The following is a 16,208-nucleotide window of genomic DNA, read 5'->3' as shown; positions in this document are numbered from 1 at the left end:
TCATGTAGTTTTTTACGATCGCGTGGACTTTATGTGTTAGCGTTACTCTTTGGTAAAGTATCCGAATGTTCTAAATACGCAGTGTATATCTCGTGTTGTAGAAAAGTCATACGTGCTTACCAGGACAGCTGGGACAATAGATGCAGACTGTTGTTCTGCTGCATGGGTAACTCCGATCGCAATCGAGTGAGTAATACAATGAAACAGTTGATAGATAAGAGATCCAGAAGAATAAATATTTACGTCTAATAGGAATAGATACAGAAAGAAACGCGTTCCTCTATGAAATTACGATATTCTTATACAAAAATGCATTTCTCAAAACTACTATTACTATTGAAAAATAGATTTGAAGATAAATCTCTCGTAATTGTTATAAAAATATAGTAGTTAACTTAATATATTTTATTAAAACTTTAAGGAAATACGAAAAATATTTAATTTTAAAATTGAATAGAAAAAATTGGATAGAGTTTTTAGATAAAGTACGGTATAAGGAACAATATAAAATTAAATTAAATTTTGCTCTGGAAAAAAATTGTTTTAATTTTCAATAGTTAATTATATATTGTTGGCTAAACACGAATTTTATTTTGACAGAAACGAACGATATGTTATTGTTCGCAGAACTCGTTCGCCGACATCGCCCGGTTGTTGAGCGACTTCTTTCGCGACTTAGACGTGGTGCCATCGGACGTGGTAGCTGGCCTGGTGCTGCTCAGAAAATTTCAAAAGATCGAGCGCGAATTAATAGTTAAGCAGCGCAAAAATGATACATACGAGTTCCTGTCGGGAGTGCCGGTCACTTCGCGCACAAAGTTCCTGTCCCTGACGGAGGACGGCGATCTGGGTCATTTTCAGTTGGCTATCCACTATATGCATTTTGCCCTCGCCGCCTATGGTTGGCCCATGTTTCTCGTTGATTCCTCCACTCAATTCTGCCAATTATGCACCAGGTAATTTCTAGACTCGAAACTTGTCAGCGTGTAATACGCATTCTCTGGTAGATATATTATAATACGTACGACAACCGAAATATTATTAACCGACAAGATTTTTAACTTTAAATGATTGCTTATAAAATGTGAAATTTCTTTTAAATCTATACTAATATACTTAGAAACAAAATATTCTATTTTTTTGTGTTTGAATATTATAAATTTTATTTTTTATATCTTGTAATGGTCAGTATAAAACCTGTCTTGTACAAGTATATTGAAAATTTTGAATTTATTACGACATAAGCAATGTAAGCATACTATAAGAAAACTTCTAATGTCAGAAAGTGTAACGAATAGGAAAATATCATGATAAAAAGAACGAACGAGAAAGTTTGAGAAAAAAAGTTAAAAAATATTAAAATCAATACATTGAAATATGAATAACTGCAAAATGTAACTTTGTAGAATATAGTAAAATAAGCATAAACAAAATTAAGTGATTGATATTATATTGGGTTGGGGAAAATCTTTTTACATATATGTAAGGATTTTTATTTTACATCTTCGTTAAAAATGAACAAAATTTAAATCTTAAAGAAGGATTTTAAAGATTAAAATATTTATTTTCGAAAGGTTGCTATTTTTTTCTGTGAATTTGATAATTTTTGCATATAAAAAATTACGAGCTGAAAAAGATGAAACATTTTTTCACCTTGTGGGTCTTTCACGTATTCAAAAAAATTTGCAATAATTTTCGACTACCTATCGTGAAAACTTGCAACTTTCTCTACACAAAATCTTTTCTTTAAATATTCCTACGTTTTTATGTTCCAAAGTTATTCGCGAGTTAAGTGAAGAAATATTCTGATTTTGATTGCTCATAATTCCGTTAAAAATCATATCGCAATTAAAAAAATAGATTCATGAAGCTGAAACTTTGCTCTATCGAATGATATAATTGCAAATTATTATGTAAATTTCGCAACAAATGGTGGGTTGGGGAGGGGTTCTTTTACATATATATAAAAGAACTTTATCCCCAACCCAATATAATCGAGTCAGTCGCAAAAAGTTATTAATGTAAAAAGTACTGCATGTGCATATACAGCATGATATATTTATTTTTCTTTGTAATGTTCCATCTGCAATCACATCAGCGTATTGGCCACGACGCCGCCTCCGCTTTATCTTGTTTACCTTCTCTTTTACGCGATAGATTGCAATGTTGCTGCTGCTTTCCGTGCGGCACTCGTCACGAGGATATGGCGACGGTCGTCGAAGACAATTGCTGCCGGTGCAATTACGCTGCCCTGAGTAGAATGCTCATTTTGGGAGAGATCGAAGTCGTCTATGCAACCTTCCATGTAGATGTTGGCGAGACGCCGTTCTTCGTTGCGATCGATTATACGAAGAGAAAGGTTTGTCGCTGTCGACGCGATTTCTCAAATAGTGTTAATCATTGCAGAGTTATATGTATTAGCCTCTTAAACAAAGAGAGTTAAGGTTTACTTTCCATCGATTAATTCAGATTAATTTTACGGTAAAGCATATACTTGGTACGATAAAGACAACTTGACAGAATCAATTATAGAAGATGTTAATTGTGATAATACCAGAGATAATAGATGATAATAATAATTTCATTATTTTTCTCAATAGCAAAAGAATCAATTGACACATTTTTCGACCTTTACATCGATCTATCGACCATCTATTATATTCCTTTTTTTACTGTTTTAATATCTTTTATTTTCTTTTAAGAACTCGATTTTAACTGTTGTGCCTTCATTTCTCTATTCTTCTTTTCTATTTCAATCGTTCGTGTTTTTTACATACATATATAGATTGTGATCAGTATACGAGGGACCTTAAGCATGAAGGACGTGCTGACAGATCTGAACGCCGAAGGCGAGGTGTTACCTTTGTCGCCGCCGAGGGAAGATTGGTTCGGGCACAAGGGGATGGTACAGACCGCTGAATATATACGCAAGAAGCTGCAAGAGGAGGACATTATCGCGTGTGCTCGCGCAAAGGTAAGCATATTATGTGCAAATGAGTCGCTTGTTATCAAAATAGATGATAGCCCCGAAATAGTTGTCGCATCACGTTACGTTCATTATTTGCATGATAATCAATAAGAAAAAATATATATATACCTATAATTTTATGTTTAATTTACGTCAAAAGACAACACAACGTTATTGCATTTGTCTCAACCCTTAATAACTTCCTCTTTTTTTACACAATGAAAAATAAATCTCTCATCGATTCCTCCTGAATATATATTGAGAAAAAAGTCTACCATCCAGGTCATCCACACGCTTTTTGCTTGCGGTGGAATGTGCTAGTAACCTTTTCATCACAGATTTAACCTGCTAACGTATCGTTGAGTATACTTCATTTCGGGCCAGTTAAATTTTTTTTATTTATATATAATACATTATGTAAACGTACCATATAAATAGATGATCCATTCAATCATGTATGCTAAATGTATGCTAAATTTGATTTATTGCCATAGAAAATTTGTTAAAATTAGATAAAAACGAAACTAAATATTTATTTTATTAAAATAATCTAAAACTATATGGTGATCTACGATTGTTGAGAACTATGAAATATAACATAGAATGTTCGTATTTTATCCGTTGCGTATTTCTGTTACTTTTTCTGATAAAATTTGATTTTAGAGGTGTACTAATATTCGCATATCCAATATTTTTATAATTTACTACAATTTATATTAGAAATTGGTGAAGATAAGCTAAATTTCTGGAATGTTACTATAATTAAGAATAATAATTCTCTTAAGTTGAATTGGTATTATAAATCTATATTTTCTGAGAGATATCTGAATTTTCTTTTTCAGTATCCTCTCTCGTAAAAAGAGGTACAATTTTTGGAATAGTTGATTGAGTATTCTTATTATCAACATCCTAAATATCACAAAAAAAACATTACTTTTATTATTGAGATACTTTTGAACAACTATCCGGTTGATTTTATTTGCAACGCAATTAATGAACGTTTAACATTTCTATTGCGAAACAGAACACTTAAGTAAAATATTAATAATGCAAAAATTCCTACATCATTTTAATCTTAACAAACTCAATAAAATCATCAAGACACATAAAAAGACTCTCTACCTAATAAGGCAAATAGAAACGTGGTTTATAAAATACATTTTAAGGTTTGCGATGCATCCGATGGGCAGATAAGGTGCACTTTAAAAACTAGAATCTCAGAACATTGTAACGATATCCGAAGAAATACTCAAAATCATTCTGTTATAACGGAATATAGATCGGATCCTAACCATGATTTTGACTGGCAAGAAATCTTAGATAAGAACTCTTTTCTTGAAAAACGATGCATTTCTAAAATGTTACACATTCAGATGTCGAAAAATAGGTTAAACCTGCAATCCGACACGGAATTTTTCTGCACTACGCGTACTTATCACAATCCTCAATAATTTAAAATAACTTTTCAATTTCGCGCTATATTGTTTCGCTCCAAAATTCGCGTTTTGTTTCAAGCGTTCTATGTGCAACACTGTTTATTTTCGCACTACTATTCTATTCTCGTTTACTGAAATATATTTATCATTACGAATAATTTGAAAGTTGACCTCGTTAAGACAGCGTTTCTCGTTACAATGTAAAAGAAATTTGGCAGATTTCAAGTTAACTTTTTTCGCAGACATATAGATTCCCATGGCTGAGCGAATGAGTTGCATTGCTCTTTTCTTTCTCGGACACAGTGGTAACGGCCACATTTTTTAAATTTTGACACAATTTCAGTTCGCTGTTTGTAGTCACTTGACCTGCTAACCATGTATCAATTGAATGATGATGAGATTGGTTAGCTACTCTTCCGGTTTGCCATGTTGAAGGTATTAATAATTTTTTACTTTAGACTTATTGAAGATGGCTTAAATAAAGCCGAAATGTTTAGAAATTGTAACTACATTTAATTAATATACATTAAATATGTAATTTAGTTCGCACTAACAACTGCGCAAAACTTTTATTAGTCTTTGTTTCTCTTGTATTTGAAGAGTTATAGTATTAGATCCGGGAAACTTTTCTATGAGTGTAAAAAGTGTTCATATGTCATAAATGGTTAAAGAGATTGTTTGGAATTTTTGTCGAATTTCGCCCACAGAATACCTCTAGGGGTACACATCAATTTGGACTGACCTTGGTGGGGCACTCATTAGGCGCTGGCACGGCAGCGATCCTCGCGATTCTGCTAAAACAGGATTACCCGGATCTGATGTGCTTTTCATTCGGGCCACCTGGTGGACTGTTGAGCATGCCTGCTCAGCAGTACACGCAGGAATTTATCACCTCCGTGGTAGTGGGCAAGGATGTGGTACCAAGGATCGGGCTTCGGCAAATGGAAAGTCTAAGGGCGGACCTCATCAACGCTATAAAGAGAAGCGTCGATCCTAAGGTAAAAAAGTACACTCTGTAATGTTGTTGGATCAGCATTTATCACGCTTGGATCGATAATTGAGCGATCGGTTTGTCCAATTATTCCAGTGGAAGACAATAGCGTGTTCCGTGATGTGCTGCGGCTGCGGCTCGACACCCACGTCGGCGGCCAATCTAGAAGCCGGTGGTTGTATCAGCGAATACCAACGGGACAAGGACCGGGCGCGTGCTCAGACTATCGTACCAAGTGATTCCAGCATCGCCTTAACTCTGCACAGACCCCTATATCCACCAGGACGAATCATACACGTGGTGCGACATCATCCGAATAAGGGCGAGTGAGTATTAGTAAATTAAATTTAGGATCTCGACTACTTTGTAAAATAAAAAGCAATATTTGCTTTATCGAAGATTGAATTGTACCGATAATAATGGCTTCGAACTTGTTCAAGATTAAAAACATTAAATATTTCTAATTTTTTATAGTAATCATGCATAACAATCATAATATCATTTACTATCTGAATAAGTTTCTAGCTCTACAGTTATTTTTATTTCTGTAATATCGCGCTTTTGAATATATTTCTCTATCGCCGAAAATTATCTCTATTGATGCTAAAAGCATTTCTTTTCCTTGTCACGCGAGATGAATTCGATCTTGTTCCGCCTAATCGGAAAATGTGAAAAGTTAATCGCGCCTGTATTTCTTTTTAGGCAGAAGTATGAGACGAGTTGGAGGTATGTCTATCAGATAGTTTGTACATTTTCAGGACTACTGCTCTGAGTTGTTGCATTTTGGAGATATGCCCGCATGCGTCTATTGGGCCTATATCCTATATTTATTATGTAGGATGTTACTTCTTCTCGCTATATTTCGATATCAGAATTTCGCTCCGTAATGGTTTCCACTTATAATATCTCGAGAAAAATGTATACCCTATATGTCGGAATTTTATTCTTTGTATATAAATTGCATACTTACATATAATATTACAAAATTACGATTGTTTTTAATTAACTTAAATTTATAGAGACGGATTAGTCTAAAAATTTATAGTGCAATTTAATTTACAACTGAAATGATTGTTAAGAAAAAAGAGCTTTCCTCTTTTTGATAATTTATATACATCTTCCTTGGGATATACGTATAATATATATATACATATATACAATGCATATGCATGACTAGAATATTTTATTGAGTAATATTATGTCAAGAGAAGTGAGGTTTGGTAATTTTTGATAGTTTTAGTATCTATATCCATCACAGTTTATTAAAACAGTTCAATTCTTATAATTCTTTGTGATTACAGTACAGTCCTTACGTGAATTGAGCTGCATGCTTCCATATCATAAATAATTTCTTGTAGAAAACAAATTAGCATGACGTTTTATTTTATTATAATAAAATTTTATTTAAAATAAAGTTCAAGAGAGAGATACAATAATATATAATTTAATATATAACCAAAAAAGATTTCAATGAAGAATTTTGGAATTTAGACGAAAGATTTTCATTTTCAACAAAACTAATAAATTTTGATAATTGTTGCAAGTAATTAAATAGCTATTATGTATCCGTAGAATTAATTCCATTATTTTCACGCCTTTATTTTTATTTTTCTCGAAATTGATATAAATGCCGAAAAATAATTTACATATATAGCATGGTGATAGAAGGTCTTAAAAACATTAGAACCTTTTAAACACATTTAAACCTTTCCTAAGCAAAAAATGTAACTTTTATAGTGAGAATAAACGTGTAAAATATATAATAAAATATTTATTGTAATTAATTTATGCTGCTAATACATAAATAATTTTCCTTCTTTATAAAAGAGTACGTATAATATTAAAAACATAGTTTATGATAAACAATATATTAAACGATAACAATGATCTTTCAACTAGTGAAGTTTACGGATCCGCGGTTGGCTCAAAGTCATTTTTTTCACGTTGAATTTCAGACAAGTGTTGAACAAGCGCGAGCCAGTGTATCAGGCATTGTGGGCCGGTCCGTGTGATTTCGACGAGGTGCTAATCAGTCCAGTGATGATACAGGACCACATGCCGGACAACATGCTACGTGCATTGAATAAGGTAAGCAGGGACGCGAACGTCGTGCGGCAGCAAGTAAAACGCTCGCAGACACCACTGAGCCGAACCCCATCGGTGAAACCGGGTCATTATGAGCCCTTAGAGGAAACCGCCGACGGACCTGACATCCCCAACGAGGTGGTCCAGCGGGATCGAATAACCAGGACCACAGATCAGGCTGTTAACGGTGTTGATCGCGCGCATATTTGCCCGGGTGTCGATTGTACGTCAATCGTTGTTGACGTGGAAGTGTACGAACGCAAAGAGACGCTGACAGAATTGCGTTGACGTCGGAGATTTGCCCTCCACAAGTCGCACGTGGAGGAGATAAGATATCCCGCAAGTCACGATCTTAATTTTAACAACAGGATCCTCTTTTTCATTCGTTATTGAAATTAGAGTCGCGATTCGCGGAATAATCGCATGTATCGAAGAACCGCCGCTCTTTCAGTGATTTTAAATGTCTTCTTAAATGATTAGAATATTCTATGAGTGACAGACTTGCGTGAAGTCACACGTTAGATTATGGTATAGCTATGGAAAACTTATTTATTATTTTATTGATTGCAAACAGAAAAAAAAAACATCGAGGCATTTATATGCGTAATTATTTATTTGACATTTGTCTTATGTACTGTATGAATTAGCGTAGAGCATATAGTTGTTGATTCTAGTGTAATTTATTATTATAATTTAGCATAATTATATATTGTTTTTTTGCTTTCGTTGTCCAGTTGCAATCGCCGCAAGTGTAAATTATTATGCTTTTGAACGCTGCGACTGTATTAATGACATTAGTACAACTTGACATAAAGATGATGTAACATAAAAGTTCAATTAAACCTAGCAGGACAGAAAAGTGCTCTTTTTAAGCACAAATTGGATCTGATAAATCCGATTTTATAACTTCCATCAAAATGCATATTTTTGAATGTTTTTTTCCTCGAAAAATTCAGTCTCCGAGGAAAATAATAGTATCATTAATTAACGAAAAAATTTACATCAAAACATAGCAAACTTGTTAAAAGGAAATCAGATCTTTTTTTGAATCAGTAGTTTGAAATTTTTTTGGATTTGTTGGATTCAAATTTGTATTTCTAGAATTAGGGGATGCATGAGAATTTTGCAAGGTCGACTTAGTCGATGATAACAAAGTAATTTATAATTTTTTAAAAATAAAATTGACAGTTACTAACAAACATACACAATTCAGTATCTCTATCAGATATTCTGAATTGTGAAGAAAAACTCAAAAAAATTTGAAAAGAATAAGATATAAGTATGTAAATATACATATATAGAAGATTCTGAATTTTATTTTTTAATTCTCCCTTTAATTTTGACGGTATTGACTTTGCTATCGTGATTATTAATTAAGGAACTCGTAATTAGTAATCGTTTTTGATACCTTAATTAATTATTTTTACGATATCGCTATTTCATGCAATGTTCGTTCGCTGAATATTCGTGTAGTTATTACTCCTAATATCCGCCTAAGTAGAGTAACACGACTGACGTGCATGCCCACGTATATTGCACGAACTCGTTGAAATAGTGGCCAACCAGTGGCATACGTGAATCTGCTACCGTTTGCACGCGATATCGTTATATAAAAAGATACTAATTTTACATACAAATTATTTTATAAGACATGGACAGTGATAGTTACAATTCACTTAATTATTGTGTTATAGAAAAAAAAACCTTTATATTTATTTTATACAACATAAATTGTATTTTATTTTTTTTATTTTATATATGGTAGAGTGCTAAAATAGGCATTAAATTTCAGTAATATTTGTTACAGACAAATATCATTATAACCTGCAGATATAATTATTATTCAATTCATTAATTAATAAATAATTATTAACATTATTTAAATACACAAGACTATTAGTTATAATTTTATATTATATTAATTATTTAAATAAAATTACATTTATTTCTAATTTTTTTTTTACGATATATGATATTTTTATAATTATATAATTTCATTTGCTACATATTAAACAAGAATTAGCCGCTATTGATTTGCGGAATAAATAAAATTTATTTTCTACATTTTTCATAGATTAATCTTTATTTTCTCTTCTTCTTTTGCTACTGCACGCAATCGTACCGATCAAAATCTAAAATATAAATTGAAAAATAAAGGTACATACACGTCTGTACTTTTTCGTAAAAACAATATTTTGCATTCTCGTCGCGCATTTATTACTCAAATTAATTTTATATAATTTTTATTCATTTTGGAAATTACGTATAAAATTTCAATGCAATACGAGATTCGGACGATTGCATTCAGCGTTAGATACACGATAATAATGTAGGATATTTTACTCCAGACATTTTGTCAATGCATAAGATTTCTGTAATAACTATGTTGTTTTGTATAATTATGATTTTTTAATTACAATACAGTATTTTCTACCAAAATAATGTAGTTCATTCATTGCGGCTTTTTAACAATTTTTTATACAATACTTGACGTATCGATACGCTTGGAAATAAAATTAAAAACAAAATATGAAATAAAAAGAATTCTTAAAAGATATATCATATATATGAAACTATATACAAGGTGAATCAGAGTCGTTGAACTTGAGAAAGTTATAATATAATAAGATATGCAGTCGATAACTTTCTCATATGGTAAAAAGCTGGTTCCACGACTCTGATTCACCCTGTATATTAATTATATGTGTATATATATATATACTCCATAATATTTTCCAATTTCAATGCCATTTTGAGCGTTTGGTACGTGCCGTGAAGCACTGAGCTTAATGATTATTCTACAATGGTTCTTTGTTTCCTGTTTCTTGCTTTTTACCTCTTGCTTTTTCCCCTTTTTGTGGCCATTTTATCAATAATTATATTTCTTGCTACATATTTTGTTTCTTCTAAAGTTATCTTTGATGTCGAGCGACAAAAAATGAAAAACGAGATAACAAGCAAAAAGACAAAATGTAAAAAAATAGTAAAAACAAGAAACGGAAAAAAGTACATTGTAGATGTAATAGACTTTATGTTATTAATAACTTTGTTTGCGCTCATCTGTTATTTATCAGTTTGAGTTGCGTCACGCAGCCGCTATTTTTGCTATTCTGCAATTTGGTTGTTTTGTTAATACGATTATTATTTTCCGCATATTTCTTTGCTGTAGACAGTTCTATAGTCTGTTTTGTCAATATTAAATAGTGATCTTGTGCATTTAGCGATAAATACGCATGATTAAACAATTTTGGTTTTTCAAACAAGTTTAAAACGTATTAAAAAAGAGAATTTCGTAATAAACCGTCAAAAGAAAGAATATAGTTAACGTAATTAATGTTGAAATTAATGTTCTATAAATAATTCGACATTGGGGTGTTCGATTATTCTAACTAGTTGAAATTGAAATTCCGGCGAGACAGGAAAATCAGATATGATTATCTAAGCGTTGTGCTCACAATTAAACAACTGCAATTTAGCCCAAAATAGGATCAAGAAGTTACATATATAACAAAGGCAGGCGATTAAATCGTTCGAATAGCGCAACTACGGTCCTTTGTGCATGCACGTTATCATCATAGATCTACAATGAGAAGGAAGTTGATGTTTGACTTTATTCTGAGCTGGGATCGCCCTCGAAAATATTATGTCGATGTATATATTTGGGGGCTATTACTTAGAATTATAATTAGTTTACCGATCGGGATTTGACGTGACATTCAACTTTTTAAACTTCTTGAAACTTCGGTCCAATTTAGTAGGAAACTATAAAACAATTATTTCGTGACCTTTTCAAACATCTGTCGCAAAAAAATCGGCCGAGCTAAGCGAATGAGTGGTGAGTGAAATCAGCGCAAAGCGGGTGGCTGAGGGTGGCTACGATGTGGATTAGGTGTTGGCGTGCAGAGATCGGGGCTGCGCAGAAGCGGGGGCAGCGACGGGGGCCGATGCTACTGCAACCATCGCGGTGATAAACACGGCGGCGACCGAGTTCAGAGGGCCTCCCCTCGATCACCACCCAAACATCGTGACGTTCCACCATCGGGGTACCCTGGACGCCCGCGCTACCGCACCCTCGCGTCATGACACAAGGTACTTGGACGGAAAACTTGATCCAGGGCTCGAACACCTCACGTAGAAATATCGTATCGTAAATGATCTTCAAATATCCCGCGGATGTATCTCCTAGAATTTTCAAAATCCGTCCTGGAATTGATCCACGTGAAAGCGAGGATAAATATGCTCGAGGCGTCTCGAAAGTAGCATACACTTAATATTTTCTTCTCTTGAATCGATCTCTATCGTTTCATTTTACACGTTTCATATATCATAAAAGGCGAATTATATTTTTCCTTAAGCCTATTCTATAATTGTGTAAGCGTAGTAGTTGTAAGTGGTTGTGCTTGTAAGAATTGACAAATTACACGTCGAATACGAGGAGAATATTCGATTGATCAATTCTTACAACTATAATCATTTACAACTATTAAAATCTTTTTAGGACCGTACTATTGATAAACAATAATCAAGAAGAAGGATAATAACGGTCTAAGCTAGATCACAATGCTTATTATAATTATGTGTGAATTTTATATACCGCGTATGTAATTCCCTTAATTGCGTGCCGAAATTTTTTCAGACTTACAACGCAACTCTTAACGAATTACCGTAGTAATATCACTTAGTTAAATTGATAAGCAATTATTTTTTATGCTTATATATAGCATCTTATTGGATCTTAATAATATGTTGAAAGATATTAAACATATTAAAATCTAACGATGTAATGTTAAAGTAATGATAAATCGAAATCTGTGAGAAATAAGATTTACAACTATGCTTACGCAATTATAATTAATTATGGAATAGGCTTTACAAGAAATATCTGTTACATATTTCCAAGAAATATCTGTTACACACCTGCAACACAATTTAATTTTATGCGGTTGAAACGATACGGTAGGTTTTAAGAACACGTTATTTTTTCTTTTTGCAAGCAAACATAAATTTTTATATATGGAAATGTGATATATTAAGATCCAATTTTTATAATTATTACTTGATACGATGCCATTACATGTATACCCAAGGTATTCTTCTTCTTTAAACATATTAGATAAAAAACATTTTGCGTATATTATAGAATCGAACTGAGATATTTTGCGAGTATTAGGTTGAAATGATATGTCTGTGATGAATGTGGAATCAAACCGAGATATATATTCTACAGATCACATTCTACGTGAAATAATTCGATTCGCGTCATGGTCCACTTATACTTTCGGTATACAAAATACTAATTAAATTAAAATATTCGAGACTTTATTGGTCGATTTCAGGGCGAGGTATTCAATTATTGTGCTCCGATAAAGGGGTAAGCACTTCCTGACGCAACATTGATCGTAATCATAAATCGAGAAGGCATATACATACAAACACACACGCATACACGTAAATGCATGCGCATCATGCACTGATTGATGATATCTTCATTGTGCACTCGGCACTCGACTAGAGTCGATTGTCCTGATTGATTCTAGAATAGAGTTTGGCGAGAGTATCTGCATGCTGATAACTATTATGATATCGAACAGGTGTGATTGACAATAGTAGGAAGTAGCGTCGAGTTAATGTTTGCAAGGATAACTGTTTAGGAAGTGACATATATATTTATATATATAGACGTACGTGATTTAGGTATAATCGCAATTATAGTTAGTACGAGGTAAATGTTTACATAATCAGTTTCCCAAATGACTTTCGAGTGATCTTGACTTTGATCTTCAAGAAGGTCAAGGTCACAAACCGTTCCCGTTGCTTGTTGTTTATTAAGAAATTGACAGAACAATTTTCATACATAGAATATAATTTTTGAACGTAAAAAAAAACAACTTGACCCAGCTCATTTTTTTCTTTGGGATGGCCCTCGCTTCGCGTTATAAAGCGTACGCGTGGATTTACATTTAGTTTGTACTATATTCCTGTAAAATTTCATTGAAATCGAACTTGGATAGTATACGGAAGTTGAGTCAAAGTCGCTTCGCGTGGAAAGCCGTACGTTTCCAAGCAGGGAGAATTGATGGGGTGAAAAAATTCTTGTGTCCAAAAATCGCGTTCCATGTATGAAAATTGTTTTGCGAATAACTCTTAATAAACAATGAGTAACGGGAACGGTTAATGATCTTCTTAAGGGTCTCAAGGTCAAGGTCATTCGAAGATCATTTGAGGCTGACCGTGTAAAGGAAAACAATTACCACAAATTCTTACGATATACGGAAAGATAGTTTTTATCTCTTAGTTTTCATTTAATAAATTTTTATTTTTCGATGATAGACCGTTTTTCAGTTAAAAATAGATATCGTAAAAGAAAAAGATTAAAAAATATAATTAATATTGCTAGTAACAATATGATGTGATAACAATATAAAGTGTAAGAAGAAAAAGAGAGATAAATCAAATTCTTTTTAACAAATATCAGAGATACAAGAAGCTTCTAAACATTCACTTATTCTTTTACGAAAAATATTTTACTATAAATTTAAAAAATTGTAAAGAATTATAAGAATACGAAAAATAGTTTTTAAAAAATATCAAGTTCAAAGTATAGATTTTTTTCAAAGAATGAATACTTTGAATGAACGTTGGATAAGTAGAAAAAAACTCGGGGTTAATCACATTTCAAAAAGAGCTTAGACATGACATGAAAGATTAATTTTATTGCCACAAAGGAGAAATTAAGGATAACGCGGCAATTCTTATCGCGTTGAGCGGAGCGTAAACGCTTCAAAATTATTAGACAGATTAACTTCTTTAATGCCAAAAGAGAAAGAAGAGTCTAGAAGAATTTAGCGATAGGAAAATTTACGCTTGATGAAGTGAGAAATAAATATCTCGTTTTGGATTTCCGTTTGCGGCTTTATCGGGTTGTATAATCCATGTTCTCATTATCTGCATTAAATATTTCGCGGTTACTTCCGACTCTATGCAAATTGACCAAGTTCACGTTGATTTGCGGTTGAAACACGGATATTACATCTCCGATGCGATGGATATCGAAAATCATAACAGATCGCTTTCGAAAGCTTTAAAAAAATCTTGATAAACATAAAATGAAGATTTCTGTGCTTAATTTACGATAATACAATTTTCTCTGTTGAGATAGTCGAGATACGATAGTATTTAAACATTAAATTAACGTAATGGTAAAAGAGAAAAAGAATGGATAAATGAAAATATTTATTTATAAAGATCACAAATAAAGGAATTCGCATAGGGTGTCAACAAATTATAGGTACAAAATTTTTGACGTTAGAATTGCAACGTAGGTTTAGAAATAAACGAAGACTCCTATATGAGTACCGCTTACATTTGTAGAGGTATAACTGATTGTAAGTGTGTGATAGAAAATGGATCATTCCTTGAAAATCAATACAAATGGCGTATCCGTATTTTCTTTATTTAAGTAAAGTTTTACGAAAACATTAAGAGATTCCATGTAGAAGATTAAAGCGACAAACCGACGAATTCTTGCTCTTTTTCCACGAGATAACTTGTTTCAATTTTCACGCGATATTTAATTACCAGCGATTCAAGGTGGAAAATTGAAACGGGAGAAACATAACGAGATGTTTGCTAAGAGCAAATCAATTTCGAGCTCGTGAAATTCGTGGACGGGATTTGTACCTGTAGTTTCGCGACACTCTATAACGAGAGAGACACGACGTATACCCTACACGTCGTGGCTCGCATCGTGCCAGGTTGTGACGACTCTGGGACCGGCGAAACCGCAACGACTAGTGTCCGGGCACGCGTCCTCGACGGAGGCGTCGTCGGAGGCAGCGCGCGAGCATCAGACGATTGAAATCCAGGAGCTGGAGCTGCAAGAGCAGGAAATGCGAGCTCTGTTGTCGCCGTCCAGCCCGACCAGATACCATTTCGGCAATCTAGCCGGCACGCCGCCGCACCGGCTCTGCCTGGAGACGAGCTTCACGTCGTTGCAGAGCCCGACGGACATACCGCAGGCCGGTCGTGAGCTCAGCGTGGACTCTCGTGGTATCCCGTGGGAGTACGTCAGCCTCGCCAGCGAGCTGCTCAACACCCCTAGGCCGGAAGACGGCAAACCGTAAGGATGATGAGCCAGAACTTAGAACCCCTTCGCGGTCCGGCAGCATGGATAATCAAGGATCGAAATTTATGTAATATTGCAGATCTGTCGGGTGCGGTCAAAGTCTCATTTCTTTTCGAGTGTTCGATTGACCAATCGGAAGAGGGAATTTTCGACGAATTCGACTATTTGTTTTTGTAGTATCATCTGTTTATGAAACAGAGTCTTGATACGCGCAAACAGTCTTTTGTAAAATTCCTTTTTTAGACCGCTCCGGATCGCGAAGGATTGATGTCGGGATTACGGGAACGAATCCTGAAGAAGAGGAGACCGATAGCAGCGATAGAAGTGATGACGTTGAACTCTGACCACGACGACGCTATCGTACCTTTGTTGGATATCTAAACAAAATGCGATCGCTGATACGAAATTGTTGATTTTATTACAGAATATATTCAGATTAATCAAGATATCTCCAACGCAAAGACAAAGTAGATTTTCATAAGAAAGTATACATAGCAAATTCTAAAGAACATTTGAATGAATATGTAGTAGGAGAAGCGTTCAATCGTAGGGATTATTGAGCAGAGAGATATCTAGGCTATAGGAATCCGAAAAAAATGAATC

At 33.7% G+C, this 16,208-nt stretch overlaps 1 protein-coding gene across 1 annotated transcript in view; it reads left to right on the top strand.

Annotated features, from left to right (window-relative positions):
- Window positions 1-16,208, top strand: part of inaE (inactivation no afterpotential E) — a 45,821-nt gene that overhangs the window by 26,979 nt on the left and 2,634 nt on the right. The window contains exons 5-13 of the mRNA XM_018549894.1: window positions 102-186; window positions 628-956; window positions 2,158-2,359; window positions 2,786-2,974; window positions 5,112-5,402; window positions 5,492-5,721; window positions 6,098-6,121; window positions 7,351-7,483; window positions 15,235-15,599. Of these exons, the coding sequence (XP_018405396.1) occupies window positions 102-186; window positions 628-956; window positions 2,158-2,359; window positions 2,786-2,974; window positions 5,112-5,402; window positions 5,492-5,721; window positions 6,098-6,121; window positions 7,351-7,483; window positions 15,235-15,599 (1,848 nt within the window). The remainder of the gene's footprint in view (window positions 1-101; window positions 187-627; window positions 957-2,157; window positions 2,360-2,785; window positions 2,975-5,111; window positions 5,403-5,491; window positions 5,722-6,097; window positions 6,122-7,350; window positions 7,484-15,234; window positions 15,600-16,208) is intronic.

This window comes from Cyphomyrmex costatus, unplaced genomic scaffold, assembly GCF_001594065.2.
Source record: "Cyphomyrmex costatus isolate MS0001 unplaced genomic scaffold, Ccosl1.0 scaffold908, whole genome shotgun sequence".
NCBI classification, from domain to species: Eukaryota; Metazoa; Arthropoda; class Insecta; order Hymenoptera; family Formicidae; genus Cyphomyrmex; species Cyphomyrmex costatus.
Note: the sequence above shows the minus strand (reverse complement) of the source record. Positions and strands in the feature narration are given on the sequence as shown.